The sequence below is a fragment of the Mercurialis annua genome, linkage group LG7, assembly GCF_937616625.2.
Source record: "Mercurialis annua linkage group LG7, ddMerAnnu1.2, whole genome shotgun sequence".
Classification (NCBI taxonomy): Eukaryota; Viridiplantae; Streptophyta; class Magnoliopsida; order Malpighiales; family Euphorbiaceae; genus Mercurialis; species Mercurialis annua.
The window spans coordinates 5731072-5758759 of NC_065576.1; the positions used below are offsets into that span (position 1 = coordinate 5731072).

A 27688-nucleotide genomic window follows, 5' to 3' on the forward strand; every position below is an offset into this window, starting at 1 on the left:
TTTATTTATAAACCAATCCTTAATATTATAATTTTTAATATTTACAATCTAAACTTAAAATGTAAAATAGTTATTTATTTAATCGGCTAATCATTTAAAACGGTTTGAATTTTTAATTTTACAACTTTTAATCATAATAACCATAAAAAATGTCACTTTTTAAAAATAAAATAGATGTAGTCTAATAAAAAAGGGTTCATTTCATATAAAATCACCAGCTTTACATATTTGTTTCATTTTAATCACGTCATTTAAAAAGTGTCAAATAAAATCACCACTTTTATTTCTTTTGCAAATCTTATCACGAATTGTTGACTTGACAACCGGAATAAAAAAGAACAGAGTAAGAGGAATATATTTTTTTGCGTTAATTAGGGCATTAGTGAGATTATGACATTTATTTAGGAGGAAAAGAACACCCGATTTTCTCATAGATGATAGATTTGCAAAAATATAAAAGGTGATGATTTTATTTAACAGTTTGTAAAGAACGTGATAATTAATATACAATTTAGTTACTTTTTACATATTAAAAACTAAATTGGAGATAATTAGCTACCTATTCTAATTAAGACTTTAATTACAATAGTGATTAATTAAATAACTAATTAGTTAATGACTATAAAACCTTTATTTAGTAGTAAAATAAAAAGGATTATTCAGTAAATTTTGCATGTCTCCACCCTCCCTCCCCCCATCCAGACTTTTATATATAGTATAGATAGATTGATTTCTGGATGAGTCTTTCGGTTAAAAAAAAAGAATATTGTATGATAGTTATTTAACAAATGTTTATTTTGCCCTTTTAATTGGAATAAAAGATTAAGTGAGGCAAACTCGTAGTTTTAAGGGTTAATGTCATAAAAATACACTAACTTTACACGTTTTCTCAATTTAATCATGTTTTTCAAAACTTCTCATAAACATACACCAACTTTCATTTTTTTCCCAAATTCATATATGGTGCTGACGTGTCACTTATTTATTGGTTGAAAATGACTTACACCTCAACAAATTGCACCAATGAATGCGTGCCACGTCAGCACTATGTATGAATTTGAAAAAAATTGAAAGTTGGTGTATGTTTATGAGAAGTTTTAAAGAACATGATTAAATTGAGAAAACATGTAAAGTTGGTGAATTTTTGTGACATTATCCCTAGTTTTAAATACAAACGCTCTTGACATAGACATTTTGAACAAAATTGTGGGATTCAGCAGTAGCTCATAAGCTAATGGATTAGTAAGCTAATAGAAATTGAGTTCTTGACAAGGAGTGATAAGAAAAACAAGAGCTACAGAAAATGCAGCCGCATCAAAAGTTAAAAAAAAAAATCTAAACTCCTAAAAACATCATTACTATTGTACGAAAAATCAGGATTGTGGTGTTTATAATGAACCACACCCTTATAAATTTAAATACAAATAAAAACTAGATCTCTGTAATTCGAATCCATATCCTTAAAGACTTTATTATTTCTGGCTTTTCAGAGTTCCCAAATACTGAAGAACTAAATAATACCACACAACTTCATGTATTTTACATTTTCAAGTAAAATACATTCAAAAAATAAGCTTTCAATGTCCGGAGGAGCCGACCAACCCATAATCTGAAGACGCTCAAGAAAATAACACCAAAATACCCAAGCATTCATACAATGTAAAATGATATGAATGCCCGTTTCAATCTCACTACACATAACACAATATTGCTGATACAGAGATAACAAACCTCGCTTAAAAAGAAACGAGTTCGAAGTGATACGATCTTGTGCAAAAGCCAAATAAAAACTGAAGTCTTGGCGGGATTTGCTGCTTCCAAAGACCAATCAAAAACCTCCCTGCACCCGAACTGATCGTCTTCAACCAGCAGAATTGTGCCGGAGAGAAGCTGTCACCGTTGTTGTTTCAAAAAGCACGGTCAGGCCCGTTGAAAACAAGCTGCGTTCGACAGAAAATGCTTCTGATATTATCCCAAATTAAATCCTCTCCCGTTCTATGTCTCCGCTTCCACAAAATGCGTTGAAAAACGCCATTAACATCCGCAACTTCATGAAGTAAAATCTTTTGATTCCACGCTAAATTGTAAAGCTGAGAGTGAGAAATTGCCAAAGGAACATTCTGACCTTCAAACCAATCCTTCCAAAAGAAAATACTCTTTCTATTTCCCACCTTAAACTGCACTCTGCCGCAAAACAAACTCTAAATTTCAGCATTAGTAACACAAATCTTGTGAATACCCCGCCACATTGCTAAAAGGCTACTAGTATTAAATTTGGTTTATTTTATATTGCTTTTGGATAAGGGTCTTTAACCAATAAAAAACACTTTCAAAATATGCGTTTTGACTAATTTTATCCCTTAAACTTCTAATGGCTCAATAGTTTGTTGCCATATCTGTTTCAATTATTTTCATTATATGTTATCACCTCAGTAAAGAGGGTAAAATAAACTGAACTAATTAATTTGTAAATATATTTATCTAAAATTAAAATTTTATCGTTAATTGATATTTTATGATTAACTGAGATAGTTATTCAAATATAATTTTTAACACCAACACTAATGCGAAAGAATCATGATATACAATCCTCATTAAAAAGAAGAGGCAAATGGAGTTGAAATGTGGAGGGAAATGCGAGCATTAAGCACTCTGGTCTCCCACTTGTCTTTTTCTTGTTTTTCTTTTAATTTTCTTTTTGTACGCTAAAATGAAAACCATATAATATAACTTTCATTTTCACTTGTAATGAAAAAAATTAAAGGCATGCATGCGCGTCATGCACTCAAAATTACAGCCATTCGATTTAGTCATCTACCAACAAAAGGATTAGATCCAATGACTGAAATTCTTGCACTAACATGGGCATGTTCTTGCTAGATAAATCCTCTAAAGAAAAAGTAAAAAAACAAAAAAAACAAAGTGCAGCGGTCCTTCTTTTGCTCCATCTTGACCGCAGATAAGAGCATCTCCATTGCATGTTGTATTTTTTATGCTATTTTTAGCACAAAATAAAATAAAATGCTATATATATTACATATTATTGAAATTCACTCCATTGCAAAATGCTAAACTAAATGCTAAATTTATAATTTTATAAGTGATTATCATTGTTAATGGCAAATCAGTAAATAATTTAGATATAAACAAATTTGGCATATGCTAAACTTTCTAACAAATTTGGCACAAAGTTTAGCATATGCTAAATTTAGCACATGAAATAGAAGTGCAATGGAGATGTGTTTTTTTATATTAAATGCTAAATTATAGCATTGTGAGGTATTTTAGCATTAGAGTGGAGATGCTCTAATATATTGAAGATAGGATCATAAACTCTTTATAATAAATCACTGATTCTCCGGCTTAACCGGCTCTCTATATTTTTCATCATTTATGCACATAATGTATAATAAAGTGTTTTACTTTTATTAAATTTTAGTTATTTAATTAAAATATTATTAAATTTAGGTGTAATATTATTTTCAATTTAATTATAGGATGAAATAAACAATTTTTATATATGCGACGTTCATGTTATACATTTTTTTATACTATCGTATAAATCAATTAAGAGTAATATATACTAATTTTATGTTAAACAATGATCTGTAAATGCAATATTAATTTTATTATTTAAGAACGATTTGATCCAATATTTAAAAATATTTCTCTAATCAATTAAATAACTGAATTAGCCACCAAGGCCTAGGACAACTGGTTAAGACGCTCCAACATATTTCTGAAGTATTGGCTTTGTGTCTCAGTAGGATCAGTGGTGTAACCCCGATTTAAAAAAAATAAAAAATCTAACTATCAACCACCAACTACTATTGTAATCAGATTAAATTTCTATCAAAAAAATTGAATATAAATTAATTGATTTTAATTTACAATTTAAATGTTTACAATTCAATATATTATCTTTAATTAATTAAAATAACTAAAAATGAATTTATTAATTCTAAGATTTTAGTTTAAAGCCTGTGATGTCCCTTTGCTAAAATCTAAAATGGATATTATATTTTAAAAAATAAAACCACAACTATAATTACATTAGAGAAAATACTCTCTTCGTTCTATAAAAGTAAAACAAATTATTTTTTGTGAAAATTTATTAATTTATAGTTAATTCGTTGAATTTTTTTAATACTTTTTCAATTTTATAAATTGAATTACTATAGTCTCACTATATTAAAAGGTCACATAGTAAAATATGAGAAATTTTAATATTGTTTTATCTTTAATTAACATAGAATGTGATAACTTTTTTTATTTTATAAGACAAAAAAGACGGAGCATATTTTTTTATTTAAATTTTGCAATTAGACTATAATTAAAACTAAAAATATTAAACTTGTTTTTAGAATCAATAAAAGTTGTAAATGTTTGTATGTTTTTTTATTATTATTTAAGCCTTTCTTTCTTTGGTTGTGTATGAATAGTTGAACTATAATGGCGGTAGTGCACCACTCTTTTTGTTTCTTCTTTTGACTCGTCGTATCCATAAAACCCTAAGCATCAATTCCCACCGACGATTTTTCCCTCTCCCTCCAAAACTTTCCCTTTCTAATGGGCAACTGCCTCTTCGGCGGGCTCGGAGACGACGACGCTAATAATGGAGTAATCAAAGTATTAACACCTAACGGCGGAGTAATGGAGTTTTCCGAGCCAATAACCGCCGGAAGAATCACCAACGAATTTCCAAACCACGCAATATATCCAAGCTACGATCTCTTTTGGAAACCTTTACCACTACATGAAAATCTTTTACCAGCTCAGTCTTACTTTTTACTTCCGATCATCAACAGCCATGCAAAAACCGGCCATGTCAGGTCAAAAAGCGCTTCGAATTCGTTTACTCCGTATAGAATGTCGTTTGATCATCAAGGAATGGCGAAGAGATCGGCGCCGGCTGGTGGTTTGTCTAGCTCGAGATCATACAGCGGTAAAAACGGCGGAGTTGGTTATAGTGGCGGTGGTGATGGGTTTTGGAAAGTGAAGCTTGTGATTAGCCGTGAGCAGCTTTTGGAGATTCTTTCGGAAGATGATCAGACTCATGAGTTGATGGAGAATTTGAGGGCTGTTGCTAAATGTGGAAATAATGGAAGCTTGTCGTCGTCGTCGTCATCTGGTGGCGGCGGCGGCGGAGGTGGTGGTGGATATTCATCTTCTGATCAGTGGAGTCTTTCTAGCAGTAGAAATGGTTCTAAGAGAGATGGATTACTGGAAATTTAGTGCGACTGTGCAATTACTATATTAATTATAGAATAATTATATTATTACTAATTTACCTTGTTTAATTGTTGTGTAATTTATTTTCTTGATGTAGTTGTATTTCTTTTTGTCTAGGTTATTATTATTTTTTTGAACGTATTTTGTCTAGGTTATTTATATATTATAATTAACAAAAGCTTAACTTATAGTATGTATGATGTTTGTAGCTTCTTCATTAGCTGTTTTAATTAGTTGCACTTACTGAATTATAGATTTTTTATGCTTTAATTATAATCATTTTATTTTTCATGTGAATTATTGTTTGTATAGTCGATAAAATTATGTGGTACCAAATTTTTGTTGCCACATAGATATTCAACGATTAAAATTATTATTGTATATTTTATTTTGAAAAAATAAAATTAAGAATTAGAAAATGTTACATCAACGATATCAATATGTTTTATAAAAAAAAATATTTCGGTGTCCAAACTTTTATGTTCTCTATATTAGTGGTTCAGTTTTTTAAAATCAAATATAATGAGTATTTTAGCCTGCTCACTAGCGTGATATAAGATCAAAAAAGGTCTCATTTTACTTAAATGTTGCACATTTTTGTAGACATTATATATTTTTAAATTATATAATCAATCAATATTTATTTTGTAAATTATCATTCGATTTTTGTGAAAATTAATTAAATTAATTTAATCACCCAATTCAAAATTTATTTTAAAATATACCCAAAAAAATCTCCAGCCACCTCAAATTGATGTAGATTATTAATATTGTGAAGTAATAATTCTCTAGTGAACAAATTTGGTATTAAAATTTTTGTTTTTTTTTTTTTTTATATTTAAATGTCCAGCCTACTCCAATCATTTCCCTTTTAAAACTAATTATTCCAAGACTACGAATATGAGATTCGTGTCAATTTTATCCTATCTGATTCTATTTTAGGGATTAAACAACTTTTTAAACATCAAAACAAATAGGAAAATGTTACACTAATGGTGTTTGAATTTCCTTAAATATTCATTTGAGTGCCTAAACTCTTACGTCTTTCGACTTACTATTTCAACTCTTAAAAATATACGAAATAAGTGTCTTTAAATGAGTTCTGCACACCAATATCAAAAAGGCTGAGAAATTCTTAGGTAGACTCAGTCCACCACGTCATTTGTAGACTAAACCTATCATATTATGACACGTCATTAAAATAATGACACTATCGTAATATTACTATTTAAAAATGTAAATAAGTAATAAATAAAATTACGATGGTGCCACTATTTTAATAACGTGTCATAATATGATAGGCTAGTTTACGTATGACGTGGTAGACTGAGTCTATCTAATAATCTTTCTAAAAAGACAAATATATTCTGCATCCTACTTAAATTTTATTGCTTAATTAGTATAAGTATAAGTTTTGTAAATGAAATATATTTTTATTTGGAATCGAAATAAAAGTTAATAACAACTTTTTTTTAGCTTTAGACGGTGATAAAAGATGACTAAAAACATTATTCTATTATATATACTCTAGAAACTTGAATCATTAATTTATTAGTACTCCCTCCGTCCCACTTTAGAAGTCCCATTTGACTTTACACACAGATTAAGAAAACATTAATTATTCTTATCTTTTCATGTTTTTTCATGTTTTGCTCCTATTAATGATAGTGGAATTTTCCATAGAGCTCTTTTAAAATAACTAAAATAAGGGTAAAATGAGGTGTTTAATGAAAAAATATTCTAAAAATAGTAGTGGGACTTTTTAAATTGGACATCCCAAAATAGAATATGGGACTTCTTAAACGGGACGGAGGGAGTAATCAAAATGGAGACACTTAAATAAATGTATTGAAAAGTTCAGGCACCACCAGTATAATTTTTCCTAATATTAATAATGATAACAATAATTAGCTGGTAAAAGGAAAAATTAGCTCTTCTCTCTGAAACTGCAAGTATACTTTACTTGGACCAGAGAAAAAAAAATCCACAAAAATTAAAAAATGTCATGGCTAGCAAGGTCCATTGCCAACACTCTCAAGCTCGACGACAACGACGGCGGCGGCGACGGACACAGCCACGAAAACGATCTGAACAGTAACGATAAGGAACAGCTCAATAATCCGTCCGCTACTGAGTCAAAATCTCCTCGCGGCGGCGTCAAAGAAGACCTCTCCGAGCTATCCAAAACCCTAACTCGTCAATTCTGGGGCGTCGCTTCATTTCTCGCTCCACCGCCTCCTGCATCTGACGATCCTAAGAAGGATCTCCTCCTGCCGTCCGATCCGAGGAAGGGGATTGATGAATCGAACGACGACGAGGATTTAATTTCGGGGATTCGCAGCGACTTTGCTGAGATTGGCGGGAGATTTAGGTCTGGAATCTCGAAATTATCGACGAATGTAAATGTATCGGAAATCACTAAGATCGCAACTAATTTTCTACAGATTGGATCGGAAAGTGATATTAATGACCGTGATTTGATCGGGAATGTTGTCGGTGTTACTGAAGAAGTTATTGCCTTTGCTAGAGATATCGCCGGCCATCCGGAAACTTGGCTTGACTTTCCGGTCCCTGATGATGATGATTTTGATGGTAAAAATGTGAATAAATTCATTGCTATTGTTTAAAATCTCATGTTTTTTATATCAAACAATGCTTTAACAGCTCTGTTTTCTTTAGATTTGGACATGTCTGATACACAACAAGAGCATGCTTTGGCTGTTGAACAGCTTTCGCCGAGGTTAGCTGCGCTCCGGTATGAACTTTGCCCGGAATATATGAGTGAGGCCTGCTTTTGGAAGATTTACTTTGTTCTTTTGCACCCAAGACTCAGTAAAGAGGATGCTCTTTTGCTTTCTACTCCACAGGTATATGCTGTATGTTTTCTATGGATGTCTATATTATGCATTAGTTGCTATGGTGCGACATTGATCTGTGGTATGGTTTTATCTTCGCCATGTACTTTGTGAAGTCGTAAAATAGAAAAGAATTTGGCGATGAATAGAAAAGAACAGATAGTTTAGCTAGTTAATTTGTGAAATTTGATTACTTCTAATGTCTGAGTTTATGAAGTTAAGGTGGAACAAAAAGTTTTGCTTAGTTTATTCTACAAAATTGATGGAGTATTATCCTTTGGGTAGTTTCTTAGAATTGTTTCAAATCTTTTTGCTGTGTTTAAACTTTAAAGTGATTGACTGATAGCCGTTACTGCATAATCTTTTTCTCCGGGTGAGATCAGTATTGAGTTCAAGTGTCCAGATTCGGAAGTCGTATTTTTCAGTTGATTTCAAGATTTTCACGATGTTAAGATATTTTCTTCCTGAGCAATTGAGTTGCTATGCTGCTTCTTTAAACTTGACAATTTCATACAGGTGATGGAAGCAAGAGCAATGTTGTCACATGAGTTGCAGAGGCAAGTTAAGCCAACCAAAGCAGGTTGGTCGGATTTCGATAGTACAAAAGAAAGTGCTGACTTGCCACATCAGCAGTCTCTTTCAGTGCCATCTCGTCTTGAGTTTGAATCAGTACCTCTAAAGACATCTATTATGGCCAAGACTTCAGGCAATGCAGCGGTCCCTTCTGTTTTTGTAGATGAACAGGAAACAGAAAAGCACCCGGTTCAGAGTAAGGAGATACAAATTGTTGACAAAGCTGTAGTTCAGGAAGAACCAGTTTCCCTCACCAAGGACCCATCCAGCTCCACCTCCACCTCCAAAATTCCTGATGAGAATTGTGAGGATGATGCTGACGATTGGTTGAAAGAAGAAAGTTCGGAGATGGTAGGCAGCAGTGGAACTACAATTCATATTGAAAATGACGAAGATGTTTCATTTAGTGATCTTGAAGAGGATGATGAAGAGGTGCCAATAAGTTATAAGAAAGTAACATCAGACCGCTCTGATTCTTCACCTAAAGACCCACGAGACTGGGTTCAGTTAAGCAAAAGCTCCAGCGATTCTGTTAAGGATATTGATTTTATCTCCAAGAAACACGAGCAGGTAAGTGCTTACAACTCTGATTCTAAGGAGTCCAATGATTGGCTTGATGTTGATGATATTGATGCAATGTGATGAATCCAAATAAAAATACCTTTGGCAGCTTTATGTGTTTTCCTTCTTTACATAACCTCTGTGTATAGCTTGTTTATGGTTTCCGCAGTCAACCCTAGGCCCCGGAAACTATATGTACATAAACCTCAATCTTAAATTGGATTGATTTCTCTTATAATGTAATGATATTCAATGTCCAATCAAAATATCCCAGTTTCTTTTTAATCTTTTTTTTCAGAATTACGTTGCACCATACTAAGATTGTGGAGGCAGGGACATGAACTGAATATATATATATATATATATATATATATATATATATATATATATATATAATATTATCAACAGATGGAAACTCTATATGGTGTTTATGAAAGAGAACTGAAATTTTAGTCCTTAAAATTCTGAAAGTTTTCATTTTCATTCTATTGTGTAATCACTTTTATGAAATGAGCACATTCTTTACTATGAAAATGAATTGATTTTGTTTGCAGTTTGGAGTTATAGATAGAAATTTGCAAAGAATTAATTTCAACTTCTGCTTAGTCCTAAAATTCTGAAAGTTAAGAACAAGAATATATTGTAAAAACTACACAGAATTACATACTATGCAGGTAGATTATTACAATAGAACCTACGACGAAGCTAGGAAGCGAGACTATTCATCTTATTTACATTCTATAGGGATTCTCGGATAGTAATTCATGACCGTATAGAGCTGAAATTACCCGACAGCCGCTCGAGCTGAGACCATAATAGGCTTCCTAATGAGAATTTCTGCTTATCTTCACCCATACTTCCGCTGCTAGATCTGCTAATACCCGTTGTTGAGGGAGTCCTAGGAGTCCAACCTGGTGATGTATTAACTGCAAGGACAGATCCTCCTATCTCTTTCCTCACCAATTCTATAGTGTGTGGATTAGCTTCATCCCCTGAAGCATCAGTGACATAGAATGACCCTACTGATCTCTCACCTTGAATGCCGATCTCAGCTCTTGATATTGATAGGCCATTTTCGCGAAACGCCCGCGTTACGTCTGAGAGTAACCCCACTCGGTTTAGAGTGCAAACATCAAGTCTCAATCCCTGCAATGTTTATTATAGCCATATAAGTTTCCGGACATGTTTTAGTTCAGTTTACTGTAGTTTTGGTATGTTTACTCTGACTGAACCTACAAATTTGGTTTGGTTCAGTTTAATATAATAAAAAAATTATGTGCGCTTGACTTGATTATGATAATGAAACTGTATTGTGCTTACATGGGATACTCTCCTCTCAATGGCAGCAATTAAGCATTGATTGAGTTTTTGCCTTTCCGTCTCTGTATCCAAAGTGCATCCATCTTTTTGCCGAATGAAATACTCCTGCGACACAATGCTTCTCGCTTATTTTTTCAGCAAAAAAACATCAACTTTTCGATATTTATTCTGAAATACATCAAGTTGTTACCTGTTCGGCCATGGTGCCCTTAGAACTAACAACTGCATGGAACACTACGTACTGCATATCAGTCAAAGCGCAAAGCGTATCAAATAAGAGTTTCGGCCTGTCTCTGCTCTTCATATTGACCACTGAATATCCTTTCTCCTTGCAAGGCTCTATCGAGACATGAATGTTAGTACAGTCCCTCCGGTGAGCAGCGCCACTACCTGTGCAGCCACGACACGGCTCATAATCCATAGTAGCATACATCAACTGGTGGAGCCGCCTCTCTGTGTGGGTCTGTCCGGGGACTGGCGACGCTAATCTGACACTCCTCATCTCCCCGGTCCCGTGATGAGCCTCAACCACATTCTCTAGCTGCTCTTCTACGTCGGCAAGTCTTTTCGGGTCCGTTATTGGTCCGCCACTGATCCCGTCTTCCATATAGATTATACTAGCCGCTCGGTTGTTATGTGTCCACGCCACAGCGGCCGTGACATGGCATTGCAGCTCAGCTAAAACAGCAAAAATCTCCGACAAAAGACCCGGTCTATCAATTCCAGTCATCTCCATCGCCGTGTGCTCTGTCAAAACATGTAATGGCCTAACTTCTCTTTTAAGGCAATTTTGTATCTCCGGCGACACTCCCACTCTTCTATTCGCGCATAGTGCCTGTGTTTTTGTTCATTTGTTTCAAAGCAATTATACACTATATCTCAAGGGCTGAAGTAATACGAATTGATTAAAGTGTTTCTAAAAACGCAAATAAAACATCAAAACGTAAGAGAAATGATAAATTTTACGCTAAAACGAAAGAATTGATAAATTTCACGGTTAAATGTACAAATTGATAAACTTCCCGCAAAAACATAAGAATCGATAAATTTCACAATAAAACGTAAGAATTAATAAGTTTCCGTGCAATATAATTATAAATACGGGATTATGCATATACATGAAGAGAGAAAAATACCTTTTGTATATAAAGAATGAGGGTTTCGTCAGTAAGCTTGTTCCCAAGCTGATCAGTCACGTGGAACACTGTAGACCATGCAAACATAAGCAAATACCCAGTAGTGGAATGACTCATAATTAGGTCATAAAGCAATTGGAACAATCCCTAACTTCAATTATTTAATCAACTCCTAAGAATCATACTATATAATAAAATGAAAATTGAATAAAATAGTCTAAAAGGATAATATAATGTAAGGCACTGACCGTCCATAAACCATCCTCCATCAGAAGAAATGTAAGATTTGGAAATAACAAGGTCAAGATCTGTCAATACTTGGACCATCTCTAATAGAATCCCATGCTTGTTTGCACTATCAACCTGCAATACATATATTTGCAATCAGCTAAATTGCTATTAAGCATTCAATGAACTGATCCGATCTGAATCGAAATAAAACATGATTTTTTGTGATGTCAAACTAAGCCAGTTTTCTAAACTTAAGTATCACAAAAGGAATCAATATATTTGATTTATATCAAAAATTAACTGAGCTTTTTTATTTGCAAAAACCGAACCGAACTTATAAACCAATTATTTTTGATTCGGTTCAGTTTTTACACACCCCTACCTTATATCAAAAGCAGATTATTAGAGCAATTCATGCCAAAAATTGCCTACATGGAAATAGACACCTCTGATAACTACATAAGTAATTTCTGACCAAATTGCTATAATAAACTCTTAATAGCGTAAAAATGATAATTGAGGTATCAAAATATAACTAAGTAAATGATGGTAACCGTTCTATAAAAGAGCTATAGTTCTGTAACCATAATTTTTTTTAATCCGATAGTCGGAAGATTTGAATCTGGCTCGAGCACTTTAATGAAAACCTAGTTTACAGATTCTGTTTTATGATCCAATGTATTTATGCAACTAGATAACATCATCCAATTTAGATTCTAAAAAGGAATGGGAAATGAGTCTTCTGCTATACAGCTGCTTTCTTAACATTTATAAAAAGCTAAAAAGAAATAAAGCTGATTAATTATAAAACACTAAAAGCTTTTCCTTTTTTCCTTAAAATAAATTTATATATCGATTTCTAGTGGCCCTCCACTCGGTGGGTCAGTAACAACCCAACTCGCCATCATCTCTAATTCCCCATCATTATTCTAATTTAGAGATACCCTAATTTTCTTAAATGTGCTTTAAATGGAATCTAAATCAACCAATTAAGACAAAAACAAAACCTAATTAACTAGGTACCACATACACGAACACAGAGAAAGGGACACATGGACAGGGATACAGGGAAACGAGATTATTTTAACATTCCCGAAATTTCAAATATCTGAAACATTTTCCAAACGTCCAATATCCGAAACATTTCCGAATCGGGTCACGTTGATTGAATGACGTGTCCATGCTACCTAGTCTAATAATTCTAATAAGATTGAATAATTAAATTATAAAGTTGTAAAAAAAAAATCTAACCTTAACAAGCGTGCAGTCTTGGTATGTGTCATTATCAATACAAACTCTGCAAAACCCAAAAACCAGCAAAGATAAATTATATAAAATAATTACTACTATAAACATATTCAAGAAACTAAAAATAATTAAACTATTTAAAGAATGCAATAACATACCTAGGAGGGTAAATTCTTTCGATTAAAGAATCATAATCCGGGTCGATATAAGGCTGGTAAGAAATCTGCATTCTTCTAAATTCTTCAGTTCTTGATCAAGATTTGCTTCTTCATTTCACCACAACCTTTCTTGAAAATCAAGAAAACACCATATAAAACAAAATCAAGAAAAAAGAACGCGGATTTTAACCTAAAATTTAATGATTATTTACAGAAACTAAAAGATTTTGATTCGAATAAGGACTCGTGATTTAAAAGAAACTTAGAACATAAAATAATTAAAGTTTTTTTGTTTGTTTTTATTACCTTTGACTGGGATTGAGAGCTAGCTTGAGGAGGAAGATCACTCCAGAAAAATATGAACGAGGAAACGAAAATGAAGGAGATGGCTAAATTTAGAAGGGTTTATAAGGGAAAAGAGTTGTGGAGAAATCAAACAGATGGTTTAAAATACAGCAAATTACATAACATAAAATTATTTATATGTTAAAAAGAAAAATCTGATTAAACCTTACACTATATAATACACCCTTTCTTCGTTTTCTTGTTTTTTTTATTTCGCTCTGGTTTTCACTGACTCACTTAAAAAGAGTCAAATAAATATGAAAAGAAAATCAACTTGGCCCTTAAATTTCTCTCACTGACGTAAATTATTTTTAATTTTTTAATAAATTTGATTTTTAATTTAGTATTTTAAATTAACTTTTGTATTCAATTAGATTCTAATATATTTCAGCATCAAATAAATCACATGTTCAAAATATTTAACTAACTTAAATTGAATTATTTAATTTATATAAATTCAAAATATGGATTAACTCGTATAATTCGGTAACGTTTTGATTTTAGAGTTTTTTTTAGTTACATTAAAGATATATGAATATTGATAAAATATAAAAATAGTTATAAAATAATATATTCATTTATATAAAATTAAAATTAAAATAATTATTTAATAAATTAAACTACATTTGTTTTAATTTACATATTTTTAAAAGATTTATTGTTTTTTTTTAATGTGTGTTCTAAAACGTGGTTGTATGGGACTAGTTTTCGAGGGGTTTCCTATATACGTGACACGTGTACAGTTATGACGCGTGGCACTTGGATTGCGGCAGCTCGATCCTGAAAAGGTGGACACGTGTGTGTGTGGAGTTTGGAGAGGAGGTTTAGGAGGTTTGTTGTCATTTGGAAACTTATTTCTTTACCTAGTCAAACTATTAACGGCCATCACTAATCCAAATGTGAATTTGTAAGATATTTTTAAAGTTAACAAATCACTTTGTTGTTAGAAATATTAAATAATTTTTTCATCTCATAGAAAAATAAATTTTTATTTTAAATATTTTTAAAGATAGTAGCGAATATTTTTTCACCTAAACGATGTTTATATTTTATTCATAGATAGATTTAATTTAATGAAAAGTTTTTTTTTTCAAAGGCAGAACTACACTAGATTAGCTGTTAGCGGGGGTTAACGGGTTAGTACCAGTTTTAATTCATTTAAATCAGCCAAACAACAGGCTGTGGAGAGTCGGAGTCAAAACTCTAACCTTATATGCACAGAAAGCCTTACGTCCTAACCAACTGGGCTAAACGCTCAAGCGCTAATTTAATAGAAAGTTAGAAACTAGAGAAGTTAGCAAAAGATATAGATAAACTTTTGAATTCTTAAACATAAATTATTTATCATTGACCTCTAATTCGGTATATGATAATTTATTTTAGTTTATTATTTCCTTTAAATACTAATCATTAATTTTATTTTATTTCTACAACAGCATATATATGATAATAACTATCATATATAAATATTTAATTATCAAAGCTTATGATAAACAAGATGGTTTTTTAGTTATAAAGTATAATTAATCACTTGCATTAATTTTAATTTTAACTTGATTTTAATTTTTTCAAAATTTGTGTAAAATATTGTTTTTAAACCAGCCACAATAAAAACCACGAACATAACAAACGTGTTCCGAATCGCCGTGGAACTGTCCAAGAAGCTGTTCAGAGCCGGTTTAAACATTGCTTGAACATACGGTTGCAAACCAGAACTGCCAGTTTGTGAACCATAGCCGACTTTACCATATTATCCAAATCTCTAAATTTTTAAAAGCATTGCTAAAACTATTTAATGTTAAAATTAATTTGATCCGTTAGTCAATAAGTTAAGGGAAGTTTAGGTATTTACTCTAAAAATGAAAATATTTGCACATTTTACCTCAACACTGAAAAGTTGCAGAAAATATCTCACGTTTTTTTCAGATTTATGTTTTTACTCTGGGCTTAAAAATATTTATGATTTTACTCCGTTATCATCTGGTTATCATAAATCCTTATGTAATTATATTTTTGCGCACGTTATCATCCAATTATCATAATCTTATCATATTTCATTATCATCTAGTTATCTTACTGCAGTGTTATGATAACAACATGATAATATACTGATACTGAGATGATAATCAGATACTGTTTTATCATAACATAATCATAGATATTATCATAACATTATCATATTTCATTATCATCTAGTTATCTTACTGTAGTTTTATGATAACAACATGATAATATACTGATACTGACATGATAATCAAATATTGTTTTATCATAACATAATCATAGATATTATCATAACATTATCATCTTGATACCATAAATATCATCATCACGGTATCATATGATAATGTTATGATAACGAAATATGATAATATTATGATAACGATTTTATAATCAAACATTATTTTATGCAGAATTTTTTTCCCCGCAATGTTATGATAACTACATGATAATACAGTGATACTCATATGATAATCAGAGGCTGTTTTTTTATAAAAAAAATAATTTTTTCTGCAGTGTTATGATAATATGATGATAATGCAGTGATACTCATATGATAATCAGATGCTGTTTTGTTTGCAGAAAATCGTTTTTCGTGCAGAAAATCATTTTTTTCATCATAAAATCGTTTTTCATGCAGCTTTTTAGATCTAAAATTGAAAAAAATCAAGATTAATTTATTTAGATCTGAAAGTTAAAATGAATTGTATTTATCACCACGAATTAAGAAAAAAATCGCTAAAATCAAATATGAAAGAACGGCGGAGCGACGACGAAACGATGGCGGAGCGACAACGGATCGATGAAGGAACGATGACGAAAAAAAGAATAAAAATGGAGAAGAAAATAAGAATAAAGAAGAAAAAGAAGAAGAAGAAGAAGAAAAATGGCGAAAAAAAAAGAAAGCAGAGAAGAGAAAGTAAAGAGAAAAAGAAAAAAAAGTGACAGATAGTATATGATTAGAGTAAAAGAAATATAATTAGAGTAAAATAATAATAAAAAGTAGGTATAATTATAATATAAATATGTCTTAGAGTAAAAAAAAAATTATAGTAAAAGGGTGACGTATTTTCTCTATCTTTTCCTTTTTGAGATAGGAAATCCTATTATTTTTAAAAAGAGAGTATTTTTCCTAATTTTCTCATAAGTTAATTAACATCTTCAAACTATCAATTAATCAAAGGATGAAACGTGTTAATTCATTTATAATTAAAATTATTACTAATATAAACTAAAATTAACAACCAAATTCAATTAATTAGCCACTAAATATACAAATTACATAATTAAACAAACCTGAAGTAGAAGAAGGTGGTATTGAAGAAACTACACAAGATCCAACCTTTTGATTTTCAGTAATATTGCAACTGCTAGTATTTGTTGAACTAAACCCAAATGCATAAAAACCAAACAAATTAATTAGTAGGAGTGCTTGCACTTCCAACCATTGCATCAACTACGGCTTCATGTTCAACAATTCCTTCAAGCATGTTGAAACATCTAAAGGACAAAACTAAGTTAGAAAAAAAAAAGATTAGGGTACAAATGTTGTTTAACTAAAATGATATGCAAATTAAGATTGATCATAATAAAGTTATAGTTATGAGCAATGGACGGTTTTATAGAATTTTGGATAATGGTTTAACCATATCAAGATGCATATGATGGAAGAGTTCGAATATTTGGTGTTCGATATGTTCCTAATTAAAATGTGTAAATTTTTTCTCTTCATCTACTTTGAAAACTTGTGTATATGTTTGAAGTAATGAGATTTTTAAGATCTTAAGAGATGATCATGTGGTTATGATGAAAACTCGTCGGGTTCGCCCCCTTGCATGAGATTGTTGGGTTAATTACACCTTCATTTTTGTCTCCAGATTTTTGTATAGCGTTACCAATTCGGACCAACAAACTCACAACTGGGTGTCGGTTAGTTGATAAATTATTTGATTTGTGTTGGTAGACAAACTCAAGACGTTCTTGAACTTGTTTGAAGTTCTTCACTTGTAATAGTTCGGTCAAAGTGCGACATGATGGATAAAAGTGATTGATTGTCGTTCATAATATTTGTTTATGATGCAGAGAATTAAAGTTTAGATGAGGTTTAATGCAAGCTCATGATAGAAAATCAATTTTCAAAATTTAATAAAAAAACCCACCACGGGAGCCACCTGCTGTGGTGCAAGCGGAGCTACAAATTAATTCAGAGAGTTAATTATATAAAAATTGAAGCATACCTACTATAATTTTTTTGGAAAACAAAAAGATTTGGGAAAATTAGGATAATACTCTATTTTTTAAAATAATTTGATTTCTTACCTCAATAAGGAAAAGATAAAGAAAATACCTCATCATTTTAATGCTTTTATTTTTTTTACTCTAAAGCATATTTATATTATAATTATACCTCATTTTCTTTAATTTTTTACTCTTACCATATAATAGCTGTCATTTTTATATGACTCTTTTTTTTTTCTCTCTCCTCTCTCCTCCCTCTTCTTCTTCTTCTTCTATATTTCTTTTTTTTTCGTCAATTTTTTTCTTCTTTATTTCTCCTCTTCTCCATTTTCTTTCTTTCTTCTTCGTTCTTTCACCGCTCCGCCGCCGTTTCTCCATCGCTCCACCGTCACTGCATTGTTCTTTCATATTCTATTTTAGCCATTTTTTTTTAATTCATGTGATTATTGCGATTTTTATAACATTCAGATCTAAATAAATTACTCTTGATTTTTTTTCCAAGTTTAGATATAAAAATCTGCATGAAAAACGATGTTATGATGAAAAAAAACGACTTTCTACACAAAAAACGACTTTCTGCAAAAAAAACAGCATCTGATTATCATATGATTATCATAACACTGCAGAAAAAATGATTTTTTATATAAAAAAAAACAGTCTCTGATTATCATATGAGTATTACTGTATTATCATGTTGTTATCATAACACTGTATAAAGAAATATTTTCTACAAAAGAAAACTTGATTTTCATGTTGTTATCATTGTATTATCATCTCGTTATCATAATATAATCATATGATACCGAGATGATAATGTATTATTGTACCTAAATGATAATGTTATGACAACGACATAATAATAAAATTATGATAACAATATGATAATATGATACCTATATGAAAATAATTACATAAAAATTATAATAACGAGATGATAATGTGAAGAAAATAGTATGATAATGAAGTATAATAAGGTCATATTATCATACTATTATCTTCACCTTATCACCTTATTATCATAAAAATTTTGTAATTGTTTTTCATACATGTATCATATTATCATACTATTATCTTCACATTATCATCTCGTTATCATTAATTCGTTTGTAATTACTTTTTTCATACATGTATCATATTATCATACTATTATCTTTACATTATCATCTCATTATCATAATTTTTCTGTAATCTTTTTACATATAGGTATCATATTATCATACTATTATCATAATTTTATTATTTTATTATCATCTGGTTATCATACTGGTGTCATGAATCTTTTGTACTTTTATTTTCACGTACGTTATCATCCAGTTATCATAACCTTATCATAATTCATTATCATCTAATTATCATACTCCAGTGCTATGATAACGACATGATAATCAGACACTATTTTATCATACATTATCATAGATATTATCATATATGTACCATAAATATTATCATCTCGTTATCGTATGATAAAACATTATCATATGACACTATTTCTGTAATTTTTTTCCATGTAAGGATCATATTATCATACTGTTATAAGCTTATCATTATATTATCATAAAAACATTATCATACTATTATCATTATCGTACATTTGGATTATCATAACCTTATCATAATCATATAATGTTATGATAACGATATGTTAATACAGTGTTAATCATATGATAATCAGACACTGTTTTTTTAGTAAAAAATCAATTTTCTCAGCAGTGTTATGATACTTACATGATAATGCAGTGATGATACTTATATGATAATCAGAAGCTGTTTTTTTTTTGCAGAAAATCATTTTTTGTGCAGAAAATCGTTTTTAATACAGATTTTTAGATTTATAATTGGAAAAATTCAAGAGTAATTTATTTAGATATGAAAGTTGAAAGAAATCGTATTAATCACCACGAGTTGAGGAAAATCGCTAAAATCAAATATGAAAAACGGCGGAGCGACGGCGGGATGATGGCGGAACGACGACGGAGCGATGAATTAGCGATGAAGAAGAAGAAAATAAAAATGAACAAGAAATAAAGAAAAAAAAGAAGAAGAAGAAGAAAATGAAGAAAAAAAATGGCGGAAAAAAGAACAGAAAAGAAGAAGAAAGTCATGGAGAAGAAAGAGAAAAGAGAGAGAAAAATAGGAAAAAAGTGACAGTTGTCACTTATGAATCATCAATAATATAGTTAGAGTAAAATAATAATAAAGAGTAGGTATAATTATAATATAAATAGGTGTTAGAGTAAAAAAATAAATATATTAAAATAGTGAGGTATTTTCTCTATCTTTTCTTTGTTGAGGTAGGAAATCATATTATTTTCAAAAAGAGAGTATTTTTCCTAATTTTCTCAAAAGATTTCAAAGGCATTTTAAAGCCAATAAATTTTTTGGGAGGGGCCAGAGTCCCCCTTGGGGACAACCTGGCTCCGCCCCCTTGGTGATACGCAAATATAATTTTCTCTTGCTGCAATTTTCGTCTCTAATAATATAACTACAATACAACGTGGCTCTAAGATTGTAAGTGTGTAATACATAGTAGTTGTATTAAATAGAATCAGCATTTTTCTTGAATTCTAAAAATCAATTTGTGGTGATTAAAATTTAGACAGTAAAGCGATATATTGTAATTTATATTTGATATTATGAACTCTTGTAATCTATATTTGATATTAGTTAATTAGTTATTTAATTTTATCCTTAAGTGTAGTAAATAGTTGTTGAATTATACATTTGTGTATTAATAAGATATTCACTACTAATGAATTATAACTCAAATGTTATAAAAGTTAGGCAGAAAATTGTTAGACCGTCGGTTCATTTTCTCCCACAAACGCTCCTTCTTATTTAATTATATATATAAAAAAGATAGGCCATTCACTATTTTTAAAGTTCAATCTCTATATATAAATTTATTGTTTTTCTAATTTATTATTTATTTTTATTTTTCTAATTTATGTTAGTTAAAATTTCTGCGCCTAATTTTACAATAAAATAATAAATTTTCCATTTTGGGTTTTTAATTATTTACTTTTCAAAATACATTAATAAAGAGAAGTTCTTTTTTAAAGGAAATAAAGAGGAATTAAAAATTTTAACATGTGTGTTTTTTTAGGAGATATGTTATTTATTCAAGTGAACTACTATATAATTATAATTGAATCAACAACTTATAGTGCAAATAGACAATTAAGCACATATTCATCCAAATGGTTTAAACATTTTATATGTATGAACAATAGAGAAGAATAATCTTATTTAATTATTTTATTCTGATTTTAAATTGAAAAGTACTTATGTGTAGATACATATTTTTTTTTTTTAACAAAGGCTAAAATCAACAACTTTTGTAAATCAAATAGTCAAATAGAGTTCAATTAATTTCACATACATATTGATTAATTATTTATTTACAGATAATAATAAATTCTCTATCAAAAGATTTATATCTACAATATTGCTGAAAAATTATAAAAAAAAAAATAAGTGGCTAAATAAACATGGAAGTTGACTGTTTCTCTTCTCCCATCCAAAAAAAATAAAAAAACCAGCTACTCATTACTAATCCAAATCCACCGCATGCCCATACAATTACATTTCCCTTTCCTTTCTCTGCAACCAAACAGACTCTTACATCATTTATCTTCCTATCCTCCTCGATTCTTGCGAACTTAGATTATCCAATTCCTTCCACTTCTCTCATTTATCCAATTTCTGTTAACCTTTTTGTCTCAGAAATGGATAAGCAATTTGGACAAGTTTTGATTCTGCAATTCTTGTTTTTCTTGTATGGCTCCAACTCTTGTCTATCATGAACTCATATATAATCTTTGTCTCAATTACACCAAGAAAGTACCAATCTTTGGTCTTAAAACCAATTGGGTTCAAAAAAATTTTAATCTTTTTATGTAAATTTTATTGGGTTCTTTGAAATATTTAGAAAGTTTTGATCTTTTTGTATAAATCCTTCTAATGGAGTTGCAGTTTGTGAAAAGGAGTGTTCTTGATTATACCCAGAAAAAGAAAAAATGGGTGGCTATGTTGTTGGGTCTTGGTTTCTCTAGTTATGCTGTTTATAGAGTTTATAATTTTCCTTCAATTGCTCAGAGAAGAAAAAGAATTTCCAAGCTGTTAGGTTGTTTTATTTCTGTTGCTGAAGTTGTCTCTGATTCTGCTGAAACAATTGGGGTGATTTCCAGGGAATTGAAGGATTTTCTTCAGTCAGATTCTGACAAAATTCCTAATAGTTTGAAGCAAATTTCAAAACTTACAAGCTCTTCAGAGTTTTCTGAGTCAGTAATTAGTCTTACTCAAGCTTTAACTTTGGGAATTATGAGTGGTTATGATAAGTCTAGTTCAAGAAATGAGACTGATTCAAGTTTCTTGGATCAGGTTTTTGATAAGCTGACAACTCCAGCAGGTTCTGGTTTTGTTTCTGTTGTTGTTGGAAGTTTTGCTAGAAACTTGGTTATGGGGTTTTATCAGAGTGGAAATTCTAGTTTAGAAATTGATTCAAATTCTATTACAGATTGGGTTGATATTGTTTGTAGCAACAAATGTAAGGAGCTTATTGGAGATTGCATTCAGTTGTTTGTCAGTACAGCAGTTGCTGTTTATCTTGACAAAACTATGCATATCAACACTTATGATGAATTTTTTTCAGGATTAACCAATCCCAAGCATGAAAAGAAAGTTTCAGATGTTTTAGTATCAGTCTGTAATGGTGCAATTCAGACTCTTGTCAAGACATCTCATGAAGTCTTAACAAATCCTGATTCCGAAACCAATTCGAACCTTGCTATATCGGAGAAAAAACAATCCAGCGAAGAAGAAACGTTTTCGAGTTCGACTGAATCGACTGAGGATGGTGGTTGGGTTGGCAAAGTATCATCTACATTGGCAGTACCTAGGAATAGGAGGCTTGTTCTTGATTTGAGTGGGAGGATTACATTTGAGACTGTAAGATCTTTTTTGGAGTTCTTGGTGGAGAAAATTTATGATGGGATTAGAAAATGTGTTGATTTTGTTGGTGAAACTGTTGTTGAAAGTGGGATTAGAGTTGTGAGATATGTTACTGCAAAATCTTCTGCAATTGTGACTGTTTGTCTTACTTTGTGTTTGCATATACTGGATGGTGGTTGGGTTATGCTGCCAGCCTAAGTTATTTGTGTATTGTATAGCTCAAATTCATTTCTTATACCAGCATTTGTAAAGAAAAATATACTCATTATAGATCAATATGCTATATCTATTTGCAGTTCTTTTTTCCAATTAAATTAAGTTTCTGTTTATCTGGGATATCCGAGATAGTGATGATGCGGTCAATTTTTTTTTTTCGATTTATGACTTTATATAGATAACTAATGGGTTACATCGCAGAAAAACTTATCGAGTCTTTAAGTTTCAGGGTTTCATGTCAGAAACGCTTCTGAAACTCAAAATTTTACGTCATTTTCTGTGTTTTTTTGTTTTAGCCATCATAGATAAAGATAACGGATATAGCTCAACGATACTGAAGTTTGATGGACAGTTATGCCACTGGCTAAATGATGATTGCATCTACTAATACACTTCCAAATTTGCTGTTAGTAGTACATCATATGTTTTGGATGCTACAGAGCCTTCATTGCATACACTTTAGATTTTTTTAGCATTTCTACAGTTAATGAATTAGTCCTAATGATGGCTGCCTTTGTTCACTTATAATCAAAGCCATTAATCAGGATTATACATGAAAACCTAAAAAAATGTTAATAGTAGATGTATGACTGTGCGTAGACATACTCGCATATTAAAAGTTAATTAAGGATCAATACGATTGTTCAACTAGAAAATAACAGAAACGCGTTTGTTAGGATCAACATAAAGGTGATTTGCATTATTTGCACAGTAAATATTTGCTTCGGTACTAATTCGTCAAAATTGATACAACTGAAGGTTCAATTACCTTGAGAATCAGCTAGAGGAGGCTGTTTCTGCTTTTACAGTTTGACCAGTTAACAAGCATATTGCATAACGATCGACTCAGCCCCAAAACTATTTTGATGTATCAGCATTGCATTCTCTACCAAACTCTGTATGGCATCAAGAATAGTGAATGGATACACTTACTAGGCTCCTTAATCAGCAAATCTCATGTTCCTACTGCCGCGAATGAGTATATCGACTATGTAGAGTTTTTGTCGGTGTCTTTTGTAGCTGCATCTTCTTGAAGCTTCTTTTTCCAATACTCATCAAGTGGGGGGCCAAATATTGCTTTCCCAGAAATCATTCCAATCCTGCAAAATCCATGCATAATCATTTCCAAAGCCTAGAAACATCTCAGTACAAAATCAGATCAAGTACTCCAAAACATTTGAAACTTCCAGCTACTAGATTGTACAAGGTGTAAAAGTAGATAAGGTGAAAGAAAATTTGAAAGGAAGATTAATTGTAAAAGAACATCAAGATTGTTAACTATCTTAATGTTTTTCCAGTGTAGCATAGGAATCTCTAAGTTAAACAGAATTTGTTAGCCAAGTAAAGTTCAAATAAGTATCAGACAAGTCTTTTAAATTCCAGATAGCAGAAAAATTTGCGTAAATAACTTGCATTTTTTTTTCTGAAAGTAGCATCATATTTCATATAACCTGAGTAGTGAGTATTACAAAGAGGCGCAGTGTTTCCTAATGCACTTAGTTCAGCTAGATTAAACAAAATGTAATTTATATCAATCTCCTTTTATTTACAAATTTTATAGTCCTTCTCATAAAATCAGTCAGGCTATCAAAAATCAGATTTACAGATAATTTTTGCCTAGAACTTCTTTAGCAAGAGAATCATGTATTCTTGTTTTAGTTTTCCTATCAACTAGAGCGAGAGAGAGAGAGAGAGACGGGAAGAGAGTTGAGATGACGTATTACTGATTTAATTGATGTAGTTAGCAGTGTATAACAGAGAATAACAAAAGTTAATTTTGACGGAAAACGCCGACCTTCTAGAATTAGGACGACACAATATGGAAGTGCATGTAAGAGCAATCTGGTGCAAATATCAAAAATTTGTGAGAAGAAAAGCTACTTCAAATTACACCAGGAAAGAACCAATTGTGTAGCTAGCATGGTTAGAAATGGCATATTATCATTATTAAATAGAAATACAACGAAGAATCACCGGAGATATGAGTTCTTTTGACAAAACATTTGTAGCATAGCAGGAAAATGTTTGAGGAGAAGTATTCAAAGTGTCTAATTACAGAGCCTTGTTAAGTATATAACTTTACATGCATTGTTGATGACTACCAGCATTTAAGTTAAAATGGAAGCGGACAATACGTTGGCCAAAATAAGTGGAAGGTACAGCGGTGCAAAAACATACAATTTCCAACTTTCTTTTATAGAATAAGTTGATCACAAATATAAATAAACAACTAAAAACAGAAGTTAACATTTCCTGATTTTGGAATAGCCTGTGTTTGGAAATAGCCAATATTGGCTATATTTTAGTTATTGAGACAACCATGATGAGGCATCTAAATGTATTTAGCTACACATAGAATTATTCATATTGTTTATCTTGAAGATTTAACCTCTTGTTTGGTTCGATTCTAATCTAAATTTCAATTCATTTGCACATGGATTCAATCTATAATTAAGCATACACACCTTATGCTTTGTTTGCTTCAAATGAATTTCACAGTATTTTATGAAATCCATTTGTCCATTATAAATATGTCTTTAGGCGGTCTCGCCACAATCTGCTCAAGTAAATTAAGAAAAGATTATGCCCAGAGGCAATTTCTAGAGTACAAACCCCATCACTAAATACTAAATAGGTTCATACTTTGTCAATCATTAATCTTATAGAGGATTTGACACCATAGGAGAGCAGAAAATTGAAGAAAGAAGCCCAACCAAGTAAGGATCAAGATTAAAAGAATCAAAATACGACACCAGTAATAGGTAACCTAGTATAGAAATCTGATTCTTATAAATAAACATCGACATAACCCCAAATTTCTCTCTGATTCTTGTTCATTGCATCAAAGTGGCTCACCGATTCGTATAAAAATGCGCATATTGCCACTCCAAGACTCAAAAACAACAATAGGTCAACAATAGATCGGAAGGGTTGCGTAACACCCAGATTAGTTAACAAAATATAGTAAAGTTTCCTACACTCAAACATCACAAATAAAAAAACAAAGCACGAAAAAAATAGGAATTACATAAGTTCGATAGAAATTAACTCTTATTCGCTCGTAAATGTTTATCCATCAGCAACCACAGAAGTTATATACTACCATGGTCACTATAATTACATAGCCTTTTCCTTGGTCATCACTCAAAGTTCACACTTTTGATAGCTAAATTGAATTAAGTATCTCTACCTCCAATGTTCTTAAAACTACAAAAACATAAAAATTAAGCAAGATAATTGAGCAACTAATTAAGGATAATTATGATTAGAATACTAAAATAACAGCAATTGTTAATGTTAAAAGAAGCTAAAACAACCATCAATTCATATCATTGAGATAAAATCTGATATAATTACACTAAAAAGATAAAAAAAAACAGAGAGGGAAGCTTACAATACAGCTCCAATTACCATAGGAAATGATAAAAATCTGCTTCTTCTGAAAAACATATTTCTTGATGGTTTGTACAAATTTCAGGGTTTTGAGGTTTATTTCTATGATTTATGAATTTGGGAATTTCCAGTTTTACAATGACGGATCAATTCTTAAGAAGCGGGCCTTGTCTTTGTCATGGACTTGGCCTAAATCATCTTGGCCTTTAATTACTGAGGAAATTAGGCCCAGCACCACCTAAGGCCTAAATATTCTCACTTATATAGACCAACATCTTTCCTTGCTAAAATACGATTCAAACCGCATTCCTTTTATTTTTATCTTTTGTCTTTTGTTTTTTACTCTAAAATAACATCATAAATACATTGGACTATCTCCCTACCGGAGTCGACCATCTCTCCATCACTGTCCTCCTAATAAAATTGCAGACAAGAATAACCGGAGCCATTGATCATCCTCTCATCACCCCGTCTCCAATTTATAAACTCATCGACTCGAGAGTACTCAGAATCCATGGGTTTGAATCATATTGAGAAAGATAAAACCCTCAGAGCTGATCGATTCTCGAAATGATGATGCATCGCTAGCTGGGTTTATTCTCGATATGTGTTGTACGCCTTTAATGGATCATGTGGTTGATGAATTTGGAGTTCCGTCCTATGTGTTCTACACTTCCGACGCTTTATTTGTGAACCGATATTAAATCAAAAAAACTGATTAAAGTTTTTGTAATTTGTAAAATAAATTGAAAAATATTAAAAACTTCATCAATTCCACATTATGTTGGTTATTCTGATTTAATGTTTTGTTAGTTTTGATTTGCTTAGTGTAGGTGGTTGTAGAGTTTTCAATGATGCACATGTTATGTTTGATAAAACTACTCAATGATAATAGAAATTGTTTATGCACTTCCTATAACTTCTTTGGAATTCTTGCCAAGGCCTTTAAAACTGATGAATATACTATTCAGAAGATCAAGGCTAGCTTTCCCAAACCTTGATTCATCATTTTTATAAATTGTCCAGTGTGTCTTTAAGATTACTTTTAATAAATGTTTGAATCCAATAAATCAGGTGAAGTTTGTCCATTGATGGATGAATAAGATCTGTTAGTATCCATTTGAAAATGAAGTAATATTTTCTTGTATATGTATTTTCTATGCTAATCAGCATATATTTTCCTCTTTTTTGAAAAAGGTACGTATTAGTTAAAGATAAAATGATCAGTTGC

The 27688-nt window shown here is 31.0% G+C and overlaps 4 protein-coding genes and 1 long non-coding RNA gene across 7 annotated transcripts; 3 read left to right on the forward strand and 2 right to left on the reverse strand.

Annotated features, from left to right (window-relative positions):
- The first annotated feature begins 4429 nt into the window (after positions 1–4429).
- On the forward strand, positions 4430–5389 carry LOC126656164 (uncharacterized). Its single transcript, XM_050350665.2, has one exon. The coding sequence runs from the start codon at positions 4570–4572 to the stop codon at positions 5233–5235; it is 666 nt and encodes a 221-aa protein (XP_050206622.1). The 5' UTR covers positions 4430–4569; the 3' UTR covers positions 5236–5389.
- Positions 5390–7144: 1755 nt separating this feature from the next.
- LOC126656404 (uncharacterized) lies at positions 7145–9506 on the forward strand. Its single transcript, XM_050350973.2, has 3 exons — positions 7145–7824; positions 7912–8099; positions 8604–9506. The coding sequence occupies exons 1-3, from the start codon at positions 7233–7235 to the stop codon at positions 9300–9302; spliced, it is 1479 nt and encodes a 492-aa protein (XP_050206930.1). The 5' UTR covers positions 7145–7232; the 3' UTR covers positions 9303–9506.
- A 289-nt stretch (positions 9507–9795) lies between these two features.
- LOC126654450 (ACT domain-containing protein ACR1) lies at positions 9796–13862 on the reverse strand. Of its 3 annotated transcripts, none has more exons than XM_050348308.2 (8): positions 13621–13862; positions 13315–13439; positions 13160–13205; positions 11926–12040; positions 11678–11745; positions 10732–11376; positions 10542–10646; positions 9796–10367 (listed from the first exon to the last, which is right to left on the reverse strand). In XM_050348308.2, the coding sequence occupies exons 2-8, from the start codon at positions 13383–13385 to the stop codon at positions 9984–9986; spliced, it is 1434 nt and encodes a 477-aa protein (XP_050204265.1). In that variant the 5' UTR covers positions 13386–13439; positions 13621–13862; the 3' UTR covers positions 9796–9983. The 3 variants fall into 3 exon arrangements, with proteins under 3 accessions (XP_050204265.1, XP_050204264.1, XP_050204262.1); XM_050348307.2 differs by having other exon boundaries at positions 13315–13443; XM_050348305.2 differs by having other exon boundaries at positions 13315–13463; positions 13620–13862.
- Positions 13863–21390: 7528 nt separating this feature from the next.
- Positions 21391–23146, forward strand: LOC126654560 (protein PHLOEM PROTEIN 2-LIKE A10-like). The gene has a single exon (XM_050348465.2). The coding sequence runs from the start codon at positions 21859–21861 to the stop codon at positions 23044–23046; it is 1188 nt and encodes a 395-aa protein (XP_050204422.1). The 5' UTR covers positions 21391–21858; the 3' UTR covers positions 23047–23146.
- A 531-nt stretch (positions 23147–23677) lies between these two features.
- LOC126654709 (uncharacterized) lies at positions 23678–26659 on the reverse strand. Its single transcript, XR_007632674.2, has 2 exons — positions 26459–26659; positions 23678–24164 (listed from the first exon to the last, which is right to left on the reverse strand). It is a non-coding gene; the product is annotated as an uncharacterized LOC126654709 (long non-coding RNA).
- Between the last annotated feature and the right edge of the window lie 1029 nt (positions 26660–27688).

Excerpts from the sequence above, each read along its gene's own strand:
- LOC126656164 (XM_050350665.2), top strand. The coding sequence starts at position 4,570 with ATGGGCAACTGCCTCTTCGGCGGGCTCGGAGACGACGACGCTAATAAT.
- LOC126656404 (XM_050350973.2), top strand. The coding sequence starts at position 7,233 with ATGTCATGGCTAGCAAGGTCCATTGCCAACACTCTCAAGCTCGACGAC. Across the intron at positions 7,825-7,911 it reads TGATGATGATGATTTTGATG|ATTTGGACATGTCTGATACA; the intron begins GTAAAAATGTGA and ends TGTTTTCTTTAG. Across the intron at positions 8,100-8,603 it reads TTTTGCTTTCTACTCCACAG|GTGATGGAAGCAAGAGCAAT; the intron begins GTATATGCTGTA and ends AATTTCATACAG.
- LOC126654450 (XM_050348308.2), bottom strand. The coding sequence starts at position 13,385 with ATGCAGATTTCTTACCAGCCTTATATCGACCCGGATTATGATTCTTTA. Across the intron at positions 13,206-13,314 it reads GAAAGAATTTACCCTCCTAG|AGTTTGTATTGATAATGACA; the intron begins GTATGTTATTGC and ends TGGGTTTTGCAG. Across the intron at positions 11,377-11,677 it reads TCATTCTTTATATACAAAAG|GCACTATGCGCGAATAGAAG; the intron begins GTATTTTTCTCT and ends ACAAAAACACAG.
- LOC126654560 (XM_050348465.2), top strand. The coding sequence starts at position 21,859 with ATGGAGTTGCAGTTTGTGAAAAGGAGTGTTCTTGATTATACCCAGAAA.